General features: G+C 46.0%; 1 protein-coding gene across 2 annotated transcripts in view; it reads right to left on the minus strand.

The window, feature by feature from the left end:
* The window catches only part of STAC (SH3 and cysteine rich domain), a 138058-nt gene that overhangs the window by 22931 nt on the left and 93178 nt on the right, over nucleotides 1-21949 (minus strand). For both annotated transcript variants that reach the window (XM_043595806.1, XM_043595805.1), the window contains exons 5-8: nucleotides 21675-21790; nucleotides 15159-15237; nucleotides 4819-4883; nucleotides 3005-3093 (exon numbers count right to left, since the gene is read on the minus strand). In XM_043595806.1, coding sequence (XP_043451741.1) covers nucleotides 3005-3093; nucleotides 4819-4883; nucleotides 15159-15237; nucleotides 21675-21790 — 349 coding nt within the window. The remainder of the gene's footprint in view (nucleotides 1-3004; nucleotides 3094-4818; nucleotides 4884-15158; nucleotides 15238-21674; nucleotides 21791-21949) is intronic.

Below are 21949 nucleotides of genomic sequence, written 5' to 3' on the forward strand. Positions count from 1 at the left end.
TCCCAAGTTGAGATGACCCCCAGCACAATGTACTGTCACCTTAGTGACTTCTCCACCCAAAGTGGATGGGAAGGGAGGGATGGGGAGCAAGGCTAGAAACACAGAGAACAGGCAGGGCCTGGAACCCCAGTCTGGGGAGGGATGGAGATAGGATGGCTGCAGTAGGTTCAGGCAAAGAGAACCAGTCGGACTTGAACATTAAATACATCTTGGATGCAAGGTGAAGGGAAGCCTCTGGTGGCTGGCTTGGAGCCCGGGCAGACAGACGATGACATTATTCACCCCAAGGAGCAGGCTTGTGGGAGCGAGGGTGGTGCTGTTGTGTGCCTAGGGTGGGCCAGTAGGGATGTGAATCTGGAGGTTGGTAGAAAGGTCTGGATGGTTAGCTGTTGGCAGAAGAGCTTTCCCTGTTACTGACGAGAAACAACATTGCTGAAGCAATGGGGTAGCCGCTCTGACCCACGGCTTGTTGGCTTTGCCAGTTGGGTCTTCTTCGACCTCAAGCTTACACTCCAAACCTTCCCTGTGTCTTCCTCTCATTTGTCCTCTGTCCTGAGGACACCTGTGTTCTCCCCCTGTACGAGAACTCAGGCGGATAAGAATGATATTTTGTTCAAAGGATTTTTTCCCCCTACTTTACGGTTTACGGAGAAAAGGATAATTCACAAAGCCCCAGTTCATTCAAGGAATCATACCAAATCCCCAAGGCATTGCTTTACACATTCTGAATCCAGTGCCTGGATTTTAAAATGGGAATACACAATCTTTTGGCAAAAAAAAAAAAAAGAAAAAGAAAAAGAAATAAGAAAGTATGATTTATCACTCCAATCTTGCAGTCTATGTAATGCAGGCATTTCACTCCTGGGAATGAAGAGTCCTGTTTGCCTCAAAGCAGACTGTAAATGTTTGATTCGTGACCAGACGACTTGACTTTTAATGACCTGCCACTGCCTAAAATAAGCACGAAAATTTATGACCGTCACCAGGCAGCTAGGTGCCATTTCTCAGTACCCTAATAACATCCTATATTTCTCTGAAATTGTTTTTTTTTTTCATCTGATGGCTTCAGAATAAAATGGTGGGACTGATGCAATAGGAAGTTGTCACAGTTTAAGTCCTAGATATCCAAATGGCAAGCTCAAGGACATGGTACGCTGTATTTATTGCAAAGCGAATATATATCACCCTTCATCGGCAGATAGTTGACTGTGGATGGTCAGCTGAAGGCAAGACACCCTTCCAGGGATGACCCCCTCCCCCCCCCCCCCAGCAGGCGCTAACCTCTAGGGCTTGTTATACCTCTGCTAGAATGGGGCCTCCCTTGGCAAATGTCACCACCTCCTCCCGCACTGACGCCTGACGGTTCGGGTGTGTTTACAGCTCCAGCCAGCGAGTTCAGCATGGCGATTCTCAACGAGCGATGGAGAAAACTCCGGTTACAAGAGCCCGATTGTCTGAACAAATCTAAGGTGCCAGGATTCGGGCCCCGAGCTCTGCTCTGGAAGGCCCCAAGAATCACTCGGGAGAAGATGGCAAATGAATGCTGACACCATGCTGACCCTGGGTGTGACCCAGACTCCGGCAGGATATACACGTCAGTTGTGGAGTCTCGCTGGACGAGGGGGCAGCCGAGCTGCTGAGCTTGACCTCACGGCACATAGAACCTGGGAAAGCGGGGCCAACCGGAGCCTTGTTGGCAGCCCCTTTTATGGGGCTCTGGGCAAAGTGAAAGAGGAGAGGCCGATTTCACTGAAGTGGGAGACCACACTCAGCCAAGGGTGGGGGGCACCGTTCCCCGGGCAATGGCCCAACCCGAGGAGGAGAAGCCCAAAGAGCTCCAGGGTGGAAAGACAACACCTTCCGGAAGCCATGCGAGGGGAGTGAATGGGAACCCGTAATTTGGCCTGCATGCTATTCGGGTAAGTGGGGTCCCCCTCCCAATGGAGGCTGGCTCTCTAATGTGCTGACATAGTTTTCAGCGTCCTGGAGCTCTCTGTTCTCTTTGGAAGAGGAAACAACCCATCTCCCAGGGGGCGTCTGACTAGACAAGCGGCCCCTTCTCTCCTGCTCTGGGACTAAAAAGCACCGAACCCTTAAGTTCTGGGGTCGTGAAGGCAGAAGAGCAGTGAGGCGTCTTCTTTGAGACGAGCCGGTAAACAGCACGTTACGAAACCTGTAACAGCCACCAGATCCCGAGTGTTTCCAATGCCAAGTCTCTGTGCTCTATGCTTTCTGAAGCTTACTCATTTTATCTTCAAAAATAACTCAGGGTGCAGGGGTCGTTGTTATTCTTTTATAAATAAGGAGATCAGAGTAATGAGATGTCTGTAAAATTGCTCAAGGTCACACGACAAGTAGGATGCGAACGAGGCACTGACTCCAGCTGAACTACTCCCGAGACGGGAACAACACAAACCGGTCAGGAGAAAGTTTCCGATTTCACGAGGGGCCCCAATCCCACCTTCTCCTCCCGGTGGCCATGAACTGGGAGGGACCATGAAGCAAAAGCCCAGCTCAGGGCGGGCAGCGGTGGGGAGGTGCCGTTCTCCCTCAGCTTCCACACGTGGGTGGAGTCTGATCCTTCAATCTATGTTCATTTGGAGGGACATATATGTCTTTTTATTCCCTACTAGACCCCCCAGGATGCCAAGCGCATCGGACGCCCAAGCTTCACGGAAACACCCATTGGCAGTTCTGCGGATGATGCGCTGAACCACGCTTCTTCAAGTGCGGTTCCAGATCAGTCGCGTCAGAACCACCTGCCCACCGGCTAGAAATGCAAATTCTCAAGCCCTCCCCTCGTGCCCCCCCAGACCTGCAGAATCAGAAACCGCAGGGAGAGGGCCCAGCAATCCGTCTGCTAACCGGCACAGCGGGTCACTGGATGCACAATGACATGTGAGAATCACTGCTTCATTCTTTTTTTCACGTGAAAAACATGGACTTTAAATTTTCTTTGTAGTTTTTCTTTAACAAAAAGGTTGTGTTTTTTTTTTTTTTTTACCTCATTTCCAAATCTTCATTCTCCTGTGGTACAAATTTGTACAAGGCAACATAGGTGTTCATCTGTAATGGTTCTTTGGAAAGAGATCCCTGAGAGAGAAAATTCAAAAAAAAAAAAAATGAGAGAAGGAAGGAGGAACAAACTGGGAGAAGAAAGAAACTAGAAAATGAGTAAGTGAATGCAACGTAATTCCAGCGTACGGATTGTAAATGTTAAAATATCTAACCATTATTAAAGGCTTTGTTTCCACCAGAGGTCTACTGTACATTTCTTAGCTAGGTTTGCTTTTATTTGTCAGAAATAACTACAAATTTCTTCAAATGAATTCTTCCTTTGCTATAGTTGGTCACGAGAGGTGCCAGGTTTGGCCCCAAGAAGGGGAATATTGGCTTTATAGAAACAGGGACATAGGAAGAGTAGTAAACAACTTTCACTTCCTCAAATGGATTTCACTTCCTCAACTAGCCTAAAATTTGGTATCTAGCCTATCAAAGGGGCTAAGGTATATCCATCTGGCAGTTAGTTCATGCACGTTGTGGAAAAAACATGGTTTTTGGCATCAGCTTGATTTAGTTGCTATCATAGAATCAGCATCTCCTGTGAACCTTGCAATAATGATAATAAAACTACCCTTCTGATAGTTTACTCTGTGTGCCAGGCATTATGTTACATACATTAGCATACTTGAACGTCCCAACAGCCCCCAATTGTTGTCTCCAACTTAGAGATTATACAAGAGTCTTACAAGCGGTATATAAATATTACCCATTATTATTATCCAAATGAATATCAATGCTATATATACTTTATAATATATACAATATATGCAATAAATGTAAATTATATAATATGTAAAATATAATTGTGTAATATTACTCTTGTATAACAATACACAACATAGCATATGTAATATATACACATATCATTATTTAACGTATTACATATGTGCATATTAGATTATATATGTATATACTATTGCATAATCTATTTAAACACATAATATAATAAACATATACAATATATATCAGACATAAAGAGAAGTTGTACACAACTGATTCACTCTGCATCCAAAGCTCAAGAGTACCTTATGCTATATACATTTCTGTCCTAGTCTATCCTTTTCTAATTATATAATAATTACATATGTTATATATAAATGAAATAAAATAGAATAAATATGTCCTTCTATACTATAAAATATGGTCATAATAGATTCTGTAATTGTGTACCTTACACACTTTATAGTATGTGTCAATTTGCATGTAACACGTACAATAGAAACAAAAAGTATACAACACAGTACTTATCCTTTCTACTTCTGATGCACTGCGACAGTTCTGTTCAGTGCTCTCTAGTTGTCACGCTATCTGTGCCATGGCGCATTAGGCTACGTTATTGTCTCCCATTCCACACTCTATCCTGTTCTAGACCTACTAACTTGATCTCGTAACCTACTTAGGTGGAGATCTGCAGTGTGATCTAAGGACCCTGCCTGGTCTGTTTTCTCGGACAATCCCAGAAGGAGGAAGGCAGGTTAACAGCCCAACCGATGAGAGACAGTCTTGGCTCAGCCAACGACGGGCTACTATGCTTAGAGCTCCCAGGTCCCTCCAGTGGACTTCTCCTCTATAAGAGCCTCCCAACTTCCCCCTCTGGTCCCTAGGAGAGCAGTTCTCTGCTTTGTTGGGTGGGATTGCCCGTGGTTTTGTCATAGCTAGCTTGTCCCGCACTGGAATTTCTTGCTGTTTCTGAAGAAACCCATATACGTCGTTTTTGGTAGAATGATTGTTTAAGGTTAACACAGCCATAAATACCTGGTGGTGTAAGTTCTTTGCTTGGTCTCTGAAGTCGTCAGTGCCATTTTCGGGGTAAGTAAACACTGTAGGAGACAAGAAGAAGCAGGTGCTTCCTGAATGGTTCGGAAACATGCTTGGAAGACGTGGTTTATGTATTCCCTGTTCAACAGCTTCTACTTTACTCCTCACTGCCTTGTCCTCATCCTCAGCGACCCTGCCTTCCTGTCACCTCCCGCATGATGCTTCCCCGGCCTTCCCAGGTGGCCTTCTGCACCCCCTTCTCTGCATGCCCACACCCCGGCACATGCCAGCTAGCACGCTCCTGAACTTGGCAACTGGTTGTCCGCCCCTTGGCCTCCTTTGGCAACGCCCTTCATTCACCCTTGAAACAATGTTACTCATCTCTGTCGAAAGTAGAAACTCGTAGGTTAATGGAGTGGTGGGGGAGGTATGGCCTAACTGCACTCGAATTACCTTTTCGAAATACCAGATTCTTCTGTTTCCAATGTGTTGGTTCCAGTTTCCTGATAGCTATTTTCTATTTTGCACATCCAAGTTTTAGCTTTTAAACTTCAAAATATGTCCCCATATTTTGGGGTCATAATCGATGGGTACTGGGGGGAGGGCTCTGCCTTAGCTAGTTCGGTCAGTCACATTTACCTCAGTGACACAGTGTGATGGCCTTATTCTCACCGCGTGGACCTGCCTCAAACAAAAATGTGGCAAATGTTTCCAAGTTTGCACAATGGAATTTTGGTGTCTAAATTAACCTACCGCTCAGGTGACAACATTTAAAAATAACACATTGCTGCTTTATTCTTCCCTTTGGTGTCCCTTCAAATGATTTTTAAAAATACCAGTAAAGGAAGAGAAACACACCACAGAAAGCCCTATAATCTATTTCGGTTACGCACTGACATTTCCACGGTCCTTCCAATGCACTCGATAATTGTGATGCAGAAAACATGCTTCAGAACAAGAGCCTTTGTAAACGTAGTGATGCTTAGTAAATGTCTATTCTCCACAGTGTAGTTTCAGAGCCTGTGCAGGAAATTCTATGATTCCTTTGAAGCCTAGACATAAATATGCAGTCATTGGAGGAAGTCTGGTTTGTAGGTAAGTGGAAATGATCCTATGGACCTTGTCTGCCATCTGGCTAGTCACCTGACTAGTTTGAATTGAATGGAGGCCAACAACACTTTTCCCTGGTATTATGTGATTCCCTAAAGCCTCAGGGTAAATATTTGATCCCATAAGCATAAAACTGGATACTTCTATAAGAATACTGGATACCTGAATGAAAAGAGCAGAGAATCTTTCTAGAGAATTCTTGATTGGAGATACAAAGGGAGACTACGTAGGGTACATAACAGTTTGGACCGGCTTTACAATTTTGCAATTTCACATTATTGTAGCTTTTTGTTGAATATCGGTTAGCCATCTGGTTCAAAATGTGTACCATTTTTGCGAACTATGCTGCAAATTATTTGAAGTGACCCCAAATGTATTTTCAGCTATATGACTGAAAGCATAACACTGCAAAAAAAAAAAAAAAGATTTTAAAACCCATTCCTGTGGGCTACTTCTGAGACATTGATTTGAGGGGAAAAGAATAAGGAAAAGGTACCTATTTTAATACAAATACACCATATGCTTTTTACATTTAGTGCTTTAAATTTGTTTTTTAAAAATAATTTGGGGTACCTAGGTGGCTCCGTCGGTTGAGCATCTGACTTTTGATTTCGGCTCAGGTCATGATCCCAGGGTCATGGGATCGAGGCCTGCATTGGGCTCTGTGCTGCACGTGGAGCCTGCTTAAGATTCTCTCTCTCTCTCTCTCTCTCTCTCTCTCTCTCTCTCCCTCTGCCCCCTCCCCTGCTTGTGCTTTCTCTAAAATAATCAAATAAATGTAAAAAAAATTGGTTACTGATTTCACCCATGACAACTATTCAAAGAATATGTCCATTAAGCAGGCATATGAAAAAAAATTTTTTTAACGTTTATTTACTTTTTAGAGAGAGAGAGAGAGAGAGACAGAGTTTGAGTGGGGGAGGGTCAGAGAGAGAGGGAGAATCTGAAGCAGGCTCCAGGCTCTGAGCTGTCAGCACAGAGACCGATGCGGGGCTCGAACTCACAGACTGTGAGATCATGACCTGAGCCGAAGTCAGACGCTGAACCGACTGAGCCACCCGGGGGGCCTCAAGAAGGTGTATTTTTTAATATTACAGAAGCAAATGCATCTTTAGTTTCTGCCACCTCCCCAAAGGACTTTCCTCTTTTCCTTTCCTATATTCTTCCTTTTTCATGACAGAGAATAGCCAGTGATTTTTCTTCATCAAGAACAATTGGTTTTGAGGTCAGTATTAAACTAGCCTCATAAACTAAAAGAAAGGGGCAGCCCTCTTCTCTGCAACTTTTCGTGTCCCTGAAAGAGCTCACATCATCTGGAAATTCTCCATTCCTTATCTGTTTGGTTGAGTTTACTTATAAAGTTTGTCTGGGCCTCGTATTTTCAGGGTGCAAAATTTAACATATTGATTCAGTTTCTATCGTGACTAGAAGCCAATTCAAGTTCTCAAGTTTTCTATTCCTTCCTAGGTCAGACTTTAGTCACTGATATGTTTCTTGGTATCTGCCCCTTCAAAATTTATTGGGGGGCACCTGGGTGGCTGAGTCCGTTAAGCATCTGACTCTTGGTTTCGGCTCAGGTCATGATCTCACAGCTTTGTGGGTTCGAGCCCCTCATCAGGATCTGAGCTGACAATGTGGAGCCCGCTTGGGATTCTCTGTCTCTCCCTCTCTCTGCCCTTTCCCACTCGTGCTCTGTCTCTCTCAAAACAAATAAACTTAAAAAAAATTTTTTTTTAATTATCGGCATGAAGTTGGTCATGGGAGTCTTTTATTTTCCTTTCAATCTCTGTTGTGTTCATCCTTTTTTATTATTGTGTTTTGCTTCATCACTCTCTTTTATTCTTAAAAAAACTGTGATTGTAAGTTTTATTTACCTCTTTTAAGGACTATTCTTAAAACTGGTTAACCTATCTGTGTCATTTGATAATTTCTCCTCTTACCACCTTTTTATCCTTTTCCTACTGCTTTTTGGGGGTTTATTCTAGATCTTTTTTTCTGACTTAAGTATGATGCTCAGGTGTTTGCTTTTCAGCCTTTTAATTTTTATTGTTTATTTTTATTGTTTTTTTTTAATTTTTGAGACAGAGAGAGAGAGAGAGAGAGGTGCATGCATGTGAGGAAGAGGCAGAAAGAGCGGGAGGGAGAGAATCTTAAGCAGGCTCCATGCTCAATACAGAGTCTGATGCAGGGTTTGATCTCACGAGACCAGACCGTGAGATCATGACCTGAACTGAAATCAAGAGTTGGATGCTTAACCAACTGAGACACCCAGGTGCCCCCCCGCCTTTTTATTGTTTAATGGAATACTTTCAAAGCTAAATACTCTAGTCACAATTTAGCTACATCTCACAAATTTTGATATGTAGTATTTTCATTATGACTTAGTTTTAAGTATATTCCAATTTTTATTATGAATTCCTTTTTGACACATGAGCTTTTTGAGAGTTATGTTTTAAATTCCTAAATTATGGTTGCTTCTGTATCTTTTGACTACTGGTTTCTAATTCATCTGCATGATAGTCAGAAATATATATTCTATATCATATTAATTCTGTAAAAATTTATGAAGCTCACTTTATGGTCTGCCGGTAACAATTTCATAATTGTTCTGTGTGTACTTAAAAAGAATGTGAATTCTCCATTTGTTAGATGGAGTGCCCTTTTTAACTTAATTACGATTGTCAAATGTGTCCTCAGATCCCCTAAATCCCGAATCTTTTTATGCACCTGCTTTGCCAATGACTTGAGAGGCATGTCACCACCTCTGACTATAAAGGGGAATGTCAATTTCCCTAATATTTCTGTCAACTGCTCCTTAAGTTCCTGTCATTTAAGGCTGTACAGTAAGTAGTTGTAAGTTTAGAATTTATATCTTCTGGTGAAGTAGACATAATCATGTAATGATAATTTTTTTCTCTAGTAATGCTTTTTTGGTCTTAAGTTCCATTTTTCCACACATTAATACAGCTATGCAATCTTTTGCCCGTGGGAGCTTTTAAAATAGGTGTAGGGGCGCCTGGGTGGCGCAGTCGGTTGAGCGTCCGACTTCAGCCAGGTCGCGATCTCGCAGTCCATGAGTTCGAGCCCCGCGTCGGGCTCTGGGCTGACGGCTCGGAGCCTGGAGCCTGCTTCCGATTCTGTGTCTCCCTCTCTCTCTGCCCCTCCCCCGTTCATGCTCTGTCTCTCTCTGTCCCCCCAAAAATAAATAAACGTTGAAAAAAAATTAAAAAAAAAATAGGTGTAGTTTTCCACATTTATTTGTTTATTTATTTTTGAGAGAGAGAAGTATGCTTTGTCTCTGTGCCCCCCTCCCTGTTTCTTTTAGTTTATACGGTTGAATCTATTTTTTAATCTTCTGGTGGCTACTCAACATTTTACGAGGTGTATGTTACTTAACAGAACCTAAAGTGAAATAGTACCCTTCATTTCCTTCCAATTCATACAAGGATCTTTGAATGCCCATTTCTCACTGAGATGTCTCATATTTCAGTTAACGTCTTACTGACAGCTTTTTGTTAACACTATTATCTTTTTACGTGGCCAGTGTTCACTTGGTTCTTTCTTTGTGCTTCATTCCTTGCTTCTCGGTCCCTCCTTTGAGATCACATTTTCCTCTCTGAAGTACATCATTGTGAAATTTCTTGAGCTGGTCTTTCTTCATGGCAGTGGAGACACAGCCTTTGCCTGAATATGTATATTGGAAGACAGTTTTGTGGCTGTTCCATTTATAGTTCTAAGTTAAGAGTTACTTTTTCCCCCCAGATTACTGAAGGTTCCGTTCTACTCTCCATGTGGTTCCATTCCTTTGCAGGTGATCTTTCGGTCTGCATTTTCTTTCACCTTCGAAATTGTGCGGTTTTGCCAGGATGGTCTCAGTATAAATCTTCTGAATTTGAGGGATGGTAGCTGTCATCGATTGTGAAACATATTAACCAGTATCTTCATGAACGTTGTCTCTCTCCCATTCTCTCTCTTTATGTACCTTTAAAGCGTCAGTTAGATGCACATTGGACTTTCTTGCTCGTCCTCTGTGTCTCTTTTACTGTCGTGAATTCTATCACTTTGTCACCCTGGCTATACTCTAAGCAATTTCTTTGGCTATGTGTTTCACAGCACTAATTCTCTCCTCAGCTATATCCAGTACGGTAGTAAATCCAACAATCAAATTTCTCTCTCTCTCTCTTTTTAAATTTCTAAAAGTTCTGTTTGGTTTTCTTAAAATTTGCCCGTTCCATTTCGATGGTGTCCTACTCCTTTGTTACATGTTCTAGTCCATTTTTTTTTTTAATTTTTTTTTTCAACGTTTATTTATTTTTGGGACAGAGAGAGACAGAGCATGAACGGGGGAGGGGCAGAGAGAGAGGGAGACACAGAATCGGAAACAGGCTGCAGGCTCCGAGCCGTCAGCCCAGAGCCCGACGCGGGGCTCGAACTCACGGACTGCGAGATCGTGACCTGGCTGAGGTCGGACGCTTAACCGACGGCGCCACCCAGGCGCCCCGCTAGTCCATTTTTCATACCTTTAAATATATATAGCTATGTGGTTATATATTTCTTTATTTGATAATTCCAACATAGACGATCTCTGACCAGTCTGATCATAAAAAAAGTTGTTTCGGCTCACCCTTACTCATGGTGGCTCATTTTCACATACACTTGGTGTATTTCAATTCTGAAATTACAGAAATTTCAATTCTGGAAATTTCTCAGGTCTGGGGTTTAAATTCTCTTACTTCAGAGGCCACTTGGGTTACTTCTGCCAAGTGCCTGGTGCATTTATCCGAGTGGGCCACTTTAAACAAATTAAACTAAAATGTTACATTATTCTACTTTGCCCATAGAGGTAGTACGAATTCAGGCCCTAAACCCAAGTAAGAAGAGCTTCCTCCTTCCTTTGCTTCCTTTTTGCTTTCCTTCCTACTCCTCCCCCATTTCTTCCTTTTCTTCCCCACGCGAGTTAAGGTCAATACAGCATTTTTCTTTACTAAATTCCTCTGCAGGGCGTTCTTTTTTCCTGGTGTCTCTAAAGGTACTTACTTCGGGGTATCGGCATTCTCCCAAAGGGCCTCTCATCACACCTATCACTCTGCCTGCTCATCGGGTTTTGTCCTCTATTGACCGCACATGGGCCTTTTTCTTCTCCAGTCTGAGGCCCCGGGGATGTGCAGAGTAAACACTGGTCTTCATCCGCTTATGTCTCTGGATTCCTGCTTTATTATTATTTCTAGACGCTAACGAATTGCCTTATTTTGCTGCCAGCTCCACCATGCGTTCACTAGAACTTTCTTTTAAATTATTTTTCCCAGCAAGTTGAGGCATGTGCTAGAGTGGAAAAAATTTCTCTAAACATCCAGCCCTCCACATAGCCGGAAAGAGAGTCCTTCTTGCTTTTAAACAGACCTTAACCTGCTGTAGATACCACACATCTAGATTCTAGGTATCTGCTAAGGAAGCCATTGAAATACTTGCTCCGTTTTCTGGGTGACAAACCAAAATGTGAGAGATAAAACCAGGGCATGTTAGGGGCACCGCCTGGGGGGCTCAGTTGGTTAAAAGTGTCTGAGGCTTGATTTTAGCTCGGGTCATGATCTGGTGGTTTCTGAAATGGAGCCCCGTGTAAGGGCTCTGCACTGACAGAGAAGAGCTGCTTGTGATTCTCTCTGCCCCTCCCCTGCGCACCCTCTCTCTCTGTCTCTCAAAATAAATCAATAAACATTAAAAAATTATCAAAAATCCAAAACAAACAAAAACCCCAGCACATGTTAAAGGCAAGGATAAATCTTCCAAATCCAAGCTTGCCTTTTTTCTTTCCGGGCAAAATTTCGTTGCTTTAGTGAACAGTAAGGTACCGTGGGGCTTTGCGACATCCTCCAGTGGATGTGACTAACCCAGTTTTTTTTTTAAAGAATATTTCTAGGAATTTGTCTTAATTATGTTCTATTCCCTCTGCTTCTCTTCCAAGAAAGTTATAACCACATGGAGTCATACCGAAATGCAGTTATGGAAGGCACCGGGTAACATCATTACTTGGCGTTTTTCGAGCTGAAACGGGCTTCTCTATTTCCGGTGCATCCACAAGCAGGGTTGTAAACAACAACCAGAAACAGCCAGACCTTCCCAAAGTCTTCCATGAGAGAGAACACAGAGACTTCTTACGCTTCGTGAGGAAGAAAGGGGTAGGAAGAGTACCCTCTTCCAAGGTGCCTTTGGAAATCTTCCTCAAGGATTTTGACATGACTCTTGGCTGGCAGAAACAGTATCTGTCTGCCCTGTGTGTTTTTTAGAACACAAATGAAACGTGTCGCCCAGAACAGCTTGTGACCGGAAGCCACGCACTGCTTCTGAAAAGCCAGCACCCTCCTCGCCATGGCCGTGGGGAGGCCGGTGGCCGCCTGGATACACAAGCAGAGTGTTTTCTCTGTGTTGTTTCCCAAATTGCATGGACAGGGGATTAAATCCAATCAAAGGAAAATGTTTTGAGGCAAACTGCTACATAATTAATCCCTCTAGCTTCCAAGGGCACATTGTAAAGAAAGCTCCTGCTGATCAAAGGAATAGTTAATAGATCTCCAAAGCTTTTTAGAGGTTTATTGCTTGCTAAATTCTTCCAACAGATTTCTTTGAATAAGGCTCTGAAAATGCCTCTTAACAGAAAAGAAATGGCAACTGTTCAACTGTGTCTTTCAGTGTATTACTTTGTGCCTCCGTTTCCTTATCTATACAGTGTGTGTGTGTGTGTGTGTGTGTGTGTTGGAGGAGAGAGAGTTGGGCTAAATGACTTCTTATCCTGCTTCTTGAACTTTAATAAGATTCGTGTGCAAATTCTGATTCTGCAGCTCTGGAAATGGCCTGAGGTGCTGCGTTTCTAACGGCCTCTCAAGTGATGCCCAGGCTGCTGGCCCATGGGCCACACTTGAGAGCAGTGAGGCTCTAGGCTGCCCCTCTGACACTTGATGACCTCATGGTGGATTGATTAAGAGTAACATGCTTCATTCGGATGATTCCTAAATATAGCTCCTCGCGTTATAAAAACCTACTGAAGAGCACTTTTTGAGGAATCCCCGGGGCAAATAGAGACCTTAACTACTGAGGAATGGGTGAGCAAGAGTGCCAGAAACGCTGGCCAGGATGCCTGAGGCAGGGAGGTAAGGGGTGGGTACATGCTGGGAATGACTGTGGAGAGGAGAAAACAGGATGTACTGACAGACTGGCTAGGAGACTGGCCAAGAGGGCAGAGTCAAGTCTGATGCCAGAAGCTTCGACTTGGTCAACTAGCAGAGTGGAGCTCCTATTTACTGAGCAGAGACAACTGAGAGCCAGGTGGCGTGGCTGGGGCGGGCGAGGGGACCAAGGGTCCGGTTTGGGCGTGTTAACGTTCCGATGTCGACTTCACATTCAAGATGGCCAAGTCCAGCGGGCGATATGCACCTGGAGGCAGCAAGGAGCCTGAAATTTCAGAGTCGTCGATGTATGGAATAGTTATTTACCCTGGTTCTTTCATTTAACGGCCACAGCACCTCATGGATTCTGTATTATCATTATCTTCGTTTCGGAAAGGAGGAGACGGGGACGGAGAGATTAGGGCACGGCTTGGAGGCCACAGGACCGCTGAATGAAGTCCAGCGGTCAGCCTCCAGAGCGAGGAGGGGCCGAGGACCAAATACGTCCGGTGCAGTTAGTGACGAGCAGACCATCGGCAATTTGGCGATTTGGTGTCAGTGAGCGATGCGGGTGGAAGTGAGGCTCAGAGGACAGAGCAGCTGATCAGACTAGAAGTCTTAAAATGAAGGTCTAGGTTAATACCAGCGTCTGGTGGGTCTGTGCTCAGCTGCTGAAGACGTCCGGGGCTGCTGACCAAATTCAGTGGCTGTATCCGCACTGCCAGACAGACTCCTGCGGCATCACTGCCCGGCCGTGACATTCCCCGGGCGGCCGGCACCGTCTGATTTGTCTCTCCGATGGTGCTACCAAGCGCTCAGTGAACGTCCGCATTGATCCAAAAGTGCCGCTCTCCCCATGATGCCAGAGCATCCTTGGCCTAGCAGTGAGCTTTAGCAGATGTGAGCGGGCTTGGTAAGGGGGGGGGGGCTGGTGAACACTGATGCGTATTGAGGCAGGAGTCGTGGAGGATTCTCCCGAGGGAATCACAGAAACACCGTCCTAACTAGAGAAGAGACATAAATGAACTCCTGGAGCTAAGGAAGCAGAAGCGATAGCTTGTAAGACAGCTGCTGATAAAGCAGCTACGGAGGACTGATTGCAGACCTTCTGCTCCTCTGGCAAAGGCAGAGGCAACTAGTCAAGTGGAAGATCTACCCAAGACGGCACGTCCCCGTGCTTCCCATGCAGGGATGAGAGCTGGCAGGGATAACTTCCGCCCCGGAGGACGCATTCAGCCCAGGTTAACAACGCAAATCAGAACCCACCACTTTGCTAGGTCATGAGGCACCCTGAGGACAGCTTTGTGGCTCACGTACTTTTGCGGGGCATGGTAAACACTTCATAAATACCTTTTGCATAAATGAGTGGAGATTAAGAGAGGCTCGGCATCAGAGAGGCTCGGCAAGATGCATCCATAAGAGCTGGTTGTTTCTTTAAACTCTGGCTTAATGTTCTTTCTTAACGTTAGCAAGCAACATACGTAGTTAGCATTCCATGTAAATTTTAGAAATTATCGTAACAAAGGCCTAAGCTATTAGAAAATTAAGTACTATTAATACGGAACGTTTGGCTATGGGTAGATCATACCGAGAAGTTTTTGAGTGTTCGTTATGTCTGCTGGGGAGAAGCCACATGGGAGGTCCATACTCGCCTGGTACACCACCCCCTTGGTATGAGGTACTTCAGCTGTGTCGGGGAGTAGCTTCTTCCAGAATAGGTTGCTCATCTAATGTAGGTCAGTGGGGGAAATGATGCATTAACAAAAAGGTCCAGAAGTGACTACTGGAGCCCAATGTAGCTAAGTCCGCACTTACTTAGTCCTGGATGAGAACCCAGGAGACAGAACTCAAGGGAACGTCGCAGTCACGTCAAGGAAGTCCATCGGTACTTATGCCCAGTTTGCCTCCAGAATATTGAACACTTGCTAAGACCGAATTCCGGAGCGAGCAGAGAAGGAAGACACCTGGCAGTCAACACTCCCTGCCCGCAGACCTTGATGCACAGTGTGGTTCACTTCCGTGCTGGGGCAACGCCCGCCCCTCCCCCCCCCCCCCCCCCCCACTCACCACTGTTGCTGCGTTTTCGTGAGTCATACCCGCCTCCTGGCCCGTCAGATTCTTCAGGAACCTCCACGAGATCTGAAGTCTTAGAGAAAAGAGGGAAGAGCTGGAATGAACAAAATCATTTCAGTGGGCCAACTGGGCAGAGATTTTGACGTCAGTAGAAGAACTAAGGAGGAATTTGCCTGATTCTCAATGATTGAGAACCCGATCACTGCTGTCCAGTCTATTTGGCTAAATTTAGAAAGGGTGTGTGTTCTCTCGTGGGCACCATGGCTCCCTGCAGGTGTGTTTGCAGGGCTCAGGGGGTGGGCACATGATAGGCGCTCAGTGAGCGTTGCATGAATGTCTAGATGCACAGGTCATAGCCTTCTTCCCAGGAAGAGACAACAGAGAGAACTCAGAAGTCCTGCCCGTACCCTGTCGTGTCAAATTCTCACTAAAACTAGAGCTCTTTTGTAGGTGAGTTCTAAATATAGGCAGTCCCCAAGATGGTTTGACTTTGATTTTTTGACTTTACGATGGTGCGAAAGCAAGACACGTTCGGTAGAAACTGTACATCGAATTTTGAATTTGGATCTTTCCCCGGGCTGGAGTTATGTGGGATGATCCTCTCTGGTGACACGGAACAGTGACCACAGCTCTAGGACAGTCACCCGATCACGAGGGTGGACAACAGGTACGCTGACAACCCTTCTGTGTCCACATGGCCATTCTTTCGTCACTTGTACGGTAGCCAATCGATTACATGAGAGAGTCACCAGTTCATTATCAAATAGGCTTTTTTGCTAGATGAGTGTGGCCAACTGTAGGGGAATGGAAGTGTTCTGAGCACGCTGAAGTTGGGCCAGGCTAAGTAAGCCATGACGTTCCGGAGCTTAGGTGTAATGGGTGCATTTTTAACGTGACATTTTCAACTTATGATGAGTTTATCAGTATGTAACCCCACTGTACGTTGAGGAAGATTTGTATTAATTATAGAGAACAAGATGGAGTATTGAGGGATGCATTACCTAGGTATGAGTTAAATGCTATTGCCCTTGCTGCAAAATTGTTTATGTAATACTCTTCTTTTTTTTTTCTTTTAATACGAGAAGCTATAGTCATTATAGCTTATAGTTGGTCAACCTAACCTGCTTAGGTTACAGAAATAACAACAACATCTCCTCTAAGTGGCTAATGGTTATGTTCTATATGTATATTATCCATTTATTCTTCACAGTAATCCTATGCTAGACCTACCTTTCAGGTAGGGATGTGGAGCCCAGGGAGAAATCAGTAACTCTTCTCCAGGTCCCACAGCTAGTAAGTGCTGGAGCTGGGGTTTGAACCTCCCGTGTTGTCTCCAGAGCTCATGCACTGTGCTTTATCCAGCGATGTGGGGCAGCGGCTCACATGGGCTGGTGACAGCCTTCATGGCCATCTCATTGGGGGCCTGAAATAGGCCTGGGTGGGAGTATTTACACCACAGAAATTGGCCAGTGATACAGATCAGAGACCAGCCCCAGCTGCCAGTTAAACACTTAGGAGCGTACCCCTGATTGCCGATGCCCCAGCTTTCATCTGCCCGGCTCCCTCCTCTTTGAAAGGGGAATTCAGGCGGCCTCAGAGGAGAGTCACATTTTTAAAACAATTTGTTTGTATCTCAACAGAGAGGAACAAGTTGGCCTTCCCAGCCCATCCAGGGGGCTAGAGCACATTAGCATCACCTTCTAGAGACTGATTTTTCTCACAATTTAGCTTTAGGCTTTTCCCCAGCCATTCTTACTTTCATGACACATCAGAAAAGAAGAAAACAACACAGATGTCACGGGGTCTCTAAGTCACGCATCCCCTGCTCCTTTGAGGCTATTTCTGACCAAAAGTTGCTCTTATTATGTTAATTTAATCTGATGAAACTGAAGAGTGTTCGCACACTAGCCAACCAACTCCCAGAAAGTTTTCGAATCTGGTTTCTGCTGGCCTTCCCAAGCCATCAAACCTTTTATACTCTAGGACATTTGAAAGCACATTAAAGGAAACATAACGATTTCGAAACAGCCAGGCAGGGACTTGCCTACAAAGTAAAGCCGGTGCTTCGACAGCTCTGGAAGAAAATAAACGCGTGGGACAGAGCTTTGCTATGTGGGAATATGTTAGCTCTAGGACATAACGAACTGCAAGGAAGGCGAGCGACTGAAGTTCATTACCACGTGACCCTGCAGGAAGGAAGCAACATCATTTTAAAGTACCGATCAATTGTTTCTGTTTTCTTCATTGAGGCAAGGTGGACTCTGGGGAAAGAGTGTAGTGACAGATACTTAAGGACAATTTGATCTGTCTTTGTCTCCCTGCAGCTCTGAGAACGACGCCTTCAGAGAGCACAGTTCCGAGAAAACTTCCTGGCAGAGCCGGTGGCAGGAAGTTGAAATGGGCTGTGATGAATGAATACCTTATTGACATGCAGAAAACCATGGCTTTTGCCCTCGAAACCAGGCTGTAGGGTCCAGACGTGGCTAGAAACAAAACCACTTTAGACAGAAAAGCAAACCGGACATCCCTAAGTTGTCTCCCTGATGGTCTTGCCATTGCTACCATGACTAAAAAAATATGGAGGCGGACACGTTATGTTCGTTGCCTACGGTGGAGTGTTTCTGAGGAGGTCTCCTCATCATGGGTTCAGCACAGTTCAGAACGGCAGGGGCCAGGGACAGCCGTGTGCTGCTGGTGCGGCCACCTCGGGGCCACCTCTGGGGAGCCCCCCCGTCTGCTCTTGCCTCCCTGGGCTGGTCTTCCATTTGCCTTTCCACTAGTGCGAGTATCAGCCAAGCATGGGAGATACACGTGCTGCACGTGGACTGAGGATACACTGGCTGTCACCAGAGACTTGAGAAAGGCCCATGCGAGCAAGCAGGTAAAGTGGACGGGGGTCTCTCCACTCCGGCCGGAGCAGTTTGTAGTTTTCTTTTGGACGGAAGTCTTGACTCGGAAGGGGTGAATGTGGCCTTGGGGGAAGCACCTTACTGGCAGCGATGGCCCTTCTCACTCTCCTAACAAAGAAGATGCCACATGGTGTGTGGGGTTAAAGACATGATCTGTACCTAGATCAGTGGTTCTCAAACTTGGGTGGGCATCAGAATCACCCGGAGGGCTAATGAAGCACACAGAGGCCCCGGGCTTGTTGCAGCAGGACAGGGCCCTGCTCTTTATATTTTTACAAAGCTCTTCAGTGGATCCAGATACCCCCCCCCCCCCAACAAAGTTTGAGAATCGGTGGTATAAAACAATACAAATTAGAGGCCAATCGAGAGTCCTTGTGTTTGGGCAGCTTATTCTAGTTGAAAGAGAGAGAAAAATGAAACACAAAGTGCAAAATACCAAGCAATCTGAAAATCACTGTGATACATGAACTTGTTGCTCTGGGCGCCCAGGGAAAGGGCACCTGACGCAGACCTGGAAGAGAGATGCTGTCTACACAGAGGTAGAAACAAGATGTGGGCAAGGCCCAGCAACACTCAGGCGATGTGAATGGGAATAAAGGATAAGGACATCCAAAAATGCTCTCCCCCGTGAAAAACACAAGAACACGGGCAAAAAGCGTCCAAATCAACTTTTTCAAAACTCCAGAAAGCAACCAGTTCTCTGGGAAGAACGTGGCTACCTAGAGAGTTGCAAAGTGTGCTCAGTGCTGGGAACATGAGTAACGAGAGGCTGCGTGTATCTCTGAGGGTTCTGAGGTCAGCCTTGAAGAATCCCTTGTTAATTCTTCAAGCATTTCCTGAGGGCCCCCTAGGTGCCAGCCCCCCGTATAATGAGATGACTAGGGAACAGAGAGCCCTGATGGCTAGTCGCTGGGTCTGTAATTTTGGAAAGAGAGGCAAAAGCAGACAATTATGCTTCAATTGTCTCTATCCTATAAGAAAGGAAGTTTTTGAAGATCTAGGCGGGGAGCAATTCATCGTGCTTCGGGGAGTCTGAGAACTCTTCATGGTTTGTGTAAAAAAAAGACCAACAAGTTGGTCTTAAAGAACTTCAACTAGGGGAACGGCAAGTCCTAAGATGGAGATGTCAAAGAGTTTGGTGCGTTCAAGGGAAGGTGGGTCTTTAGGGCAGTGACAGGCCTCATATGCCATGCTGGAGTCTGGGCATAAGCAAATCAATACAGTGTTTCAATTAGGAACCCTGCACAAAGAATTTCTTCAAAAGAAGACAAATCTGGAGGTACTAATACGAGTAGACTCGAAAGGAAGAGGGGAACACAGCTATTTCTTGGAAATAATCTGGGTGAGAGATGGTGGGATTCAAACCTCCAGCACTGGGGACAGAGACAAAAGGCACTTTTGATACACATTTCTGAGTTCTGAGTGACAGGACCCAATCACCGATGGGACATCAGTTTAGCTTGGACATGCTGATTTAGAGATTTCTGTAGGACCAGTCTGGTACTTGGACAGGAGGTTAGGACAATACGTATCTGGAGTCATCAGCTTTAGACATGGTGCTTGGACCAGTGGAATGCGAACGAGATAACCAGGAAGAGCATGGGGCACAGAATGGCCAAGCCAAAGCAGAGCCCTCCGAACAGCCCTGGCTTAAGGAGTGATTGGAGGAACATCAGAGGAGACGGGCTGAGCGGGAGAGCAGGGTGGAACCCTGGGGGAGGGGGTGTCTAGCCTCTTACAGAGCCCAGTAATCGGCCCCATTCAGGGATGGCCTGGGAACTGCCCTTCTTGGACAACACAGCTGCCTTTCTAATGGATTACACCCTTGCTTCACTTCATAATAACGACTCAAATTCAAGGGCTAGATGCTTAATGAAAATAACATAGCGGCAACTGCCACGTATTGGGTGCGAGGCCCTATGCTAGAAGCTTTACGTATACTCTTACTATTAACCAACCCACGTAGCATCCGTAACCAATGTATATGGTAAGATAAATCCCATCCACATGTACTCTGTATGTTTTCATCACATTGAGCAGCACTTTTACCCTTCTTTTAGGAAATGAGTTAACGCTGCCACAGGGACTGCCGATTTGATGTACAGCCTCCCGAGGGAGATCATGAGGGGCAAGGACCTTAAAATGTCACAACTCACACCTGCGCTGCTTGACCGCAACGTCTGCCGAAACATACTCCATCTTTACTCCGAAATCCCGCAGCGCTCATGTGACTTAGTTGGTATCATACCCTCCACACGTATGTTCTTATTCTTAAGAAAAACGGTACAAGACCTCTAAGAGTGTATTTCTTAAAAAATGCTAAAGAATGCCACCCGCTTTCTTCTCTATTGCATTGGTCTCCTGTGACAAGTTGTGAATTCTGAGGGTAGCAAGCCACGTCCTCCACTTCTTGGTGTCCTCTACGGTGCTCGTGAACTGGGGGCACCTCGTTCGCGTTTGCCGAGTAAGACGGAGAGCGGATGGACGTCAGTTTTGTGTTCAGCCGGGACACAGAGTCGAACAAGTTTTGGTTCTTCCCTCTTAGCAATCAGCGGGATGCATGAAGAACAGGGCTTTCGGGGAGTTTAAAGGTGGCATCTAGGGTAACCATGTGGCACCAGAGGACCTGCAACCCTACCTACTCAGCCACCCGACCTCCATATCTACCCACAGACCACAATCTAGGTTATCCTGCCGATTAACCTGCACCCACTGAGGGAGCTGCTTCAACTCAGCCCCTGAGGACCCCTCTCGGGGGTAAGCCCCGCCCTTCTCCCACGATCCACGGGACCCAGCCGGGCAGACCACCTGGCCGCTCATCTGTGCCCGGAAGCCCCAGTCCGATAGGGGATGCGACGGTAGCTGGGTGCGAGCTATCCTACCCGGAACATGCACTGGCAGGTCCTTGCCTCTGCCGGAGGGATGGTGGCCTTCAGCGTGATCTGCAGAGCTGTATGGCATCTTGGGGCATTTATAGAAATTCTGGTTGGGGTAGCCAGCCATAGGATGACGACAGCATGCAGCGGGGATGCATGGGAACAGTGATTTTAGAGCAAGTAAAATGTAGAAGCAGTGTCTGGGAGGGTGAGTGTCCCATGGAACCAGGCCCCCACTAATGATACAGCTCAAGCGCCTCTGGGGAGGGGGCAGCCCTCGTGTGAAGCCCAGGGAAGTAACTCATCATACCGAGAAACGACTGAGAAAGGGCTGTAGTTTTGAACTGGGATGTAGCTGGAAGGAGAACTGGACACAACTGGGACGCTCCTGCTCCCGCTACTCGTTGGGGGAAACCTTTCTGTGTGTTGACCGACATGTTGTTATCTATTATCGGTGGAAGGGGAAGGTGGGGGGAGTGCATGGACAGTCAAGGAGCAGAGGCCAAGAGCATGGTCTTTGAGGATGAGAGTAAAATGATCCCTGGGTGCTGGCCACAGAAAGGCAAGTGGCCCAAGGCATCTGGGACTTCCCTTCGGAGGCTGCCTGACTCCCAACAGACCCGCCCTCCTGACGCATTTAGGGGGAAACCCATCGCTGCTGCGGTGCCCGAGGCCCTCCCTCCCAGAGCTCTGCAGGTGGACCCAGGGAAGAAGGGGACAATTACAGAGGTTCTGTGAGGCGAGTCAGAGCCACTGCCCGAGCTGCCCTTCTTTGTTCTCTGGGCCAGGGAGGTGCCGAAGCGGAGGGTCTCGTAGACAGGGTCCACCTTATTGCCACAGGCTGCAATGGAAGAGAAAGGTCGTCTGAGTGACAGGTTTCCTCAACTTACCATCAGGGATGCAGCCAAGCCTTTATCACATCTCCTGGGTCAACAGCCCTTGAGAAGAAGCCTTTGTGGGGAAGACCCACTAATCCCTGGGAAAATGGAGCTCTGTGTGG

The sequence above is a fragment of the Prionailurus bengalensis genome, chromosome C2 (genome assembly GCF_016509475.1).
Source record: "Prionailurus bengalensis isolate Pbe53 chromosome C2, Fcat_Pben_1.1_paternal_pri, whole genome shotgun sequence".
In the NCBI taxonomy this organism is placed as follows: Eukaryota; Metazoa; Chordata; class Mammalia; order Carnivora; family Felidae; genus Prionailurus; species Prionailurus bengalensis.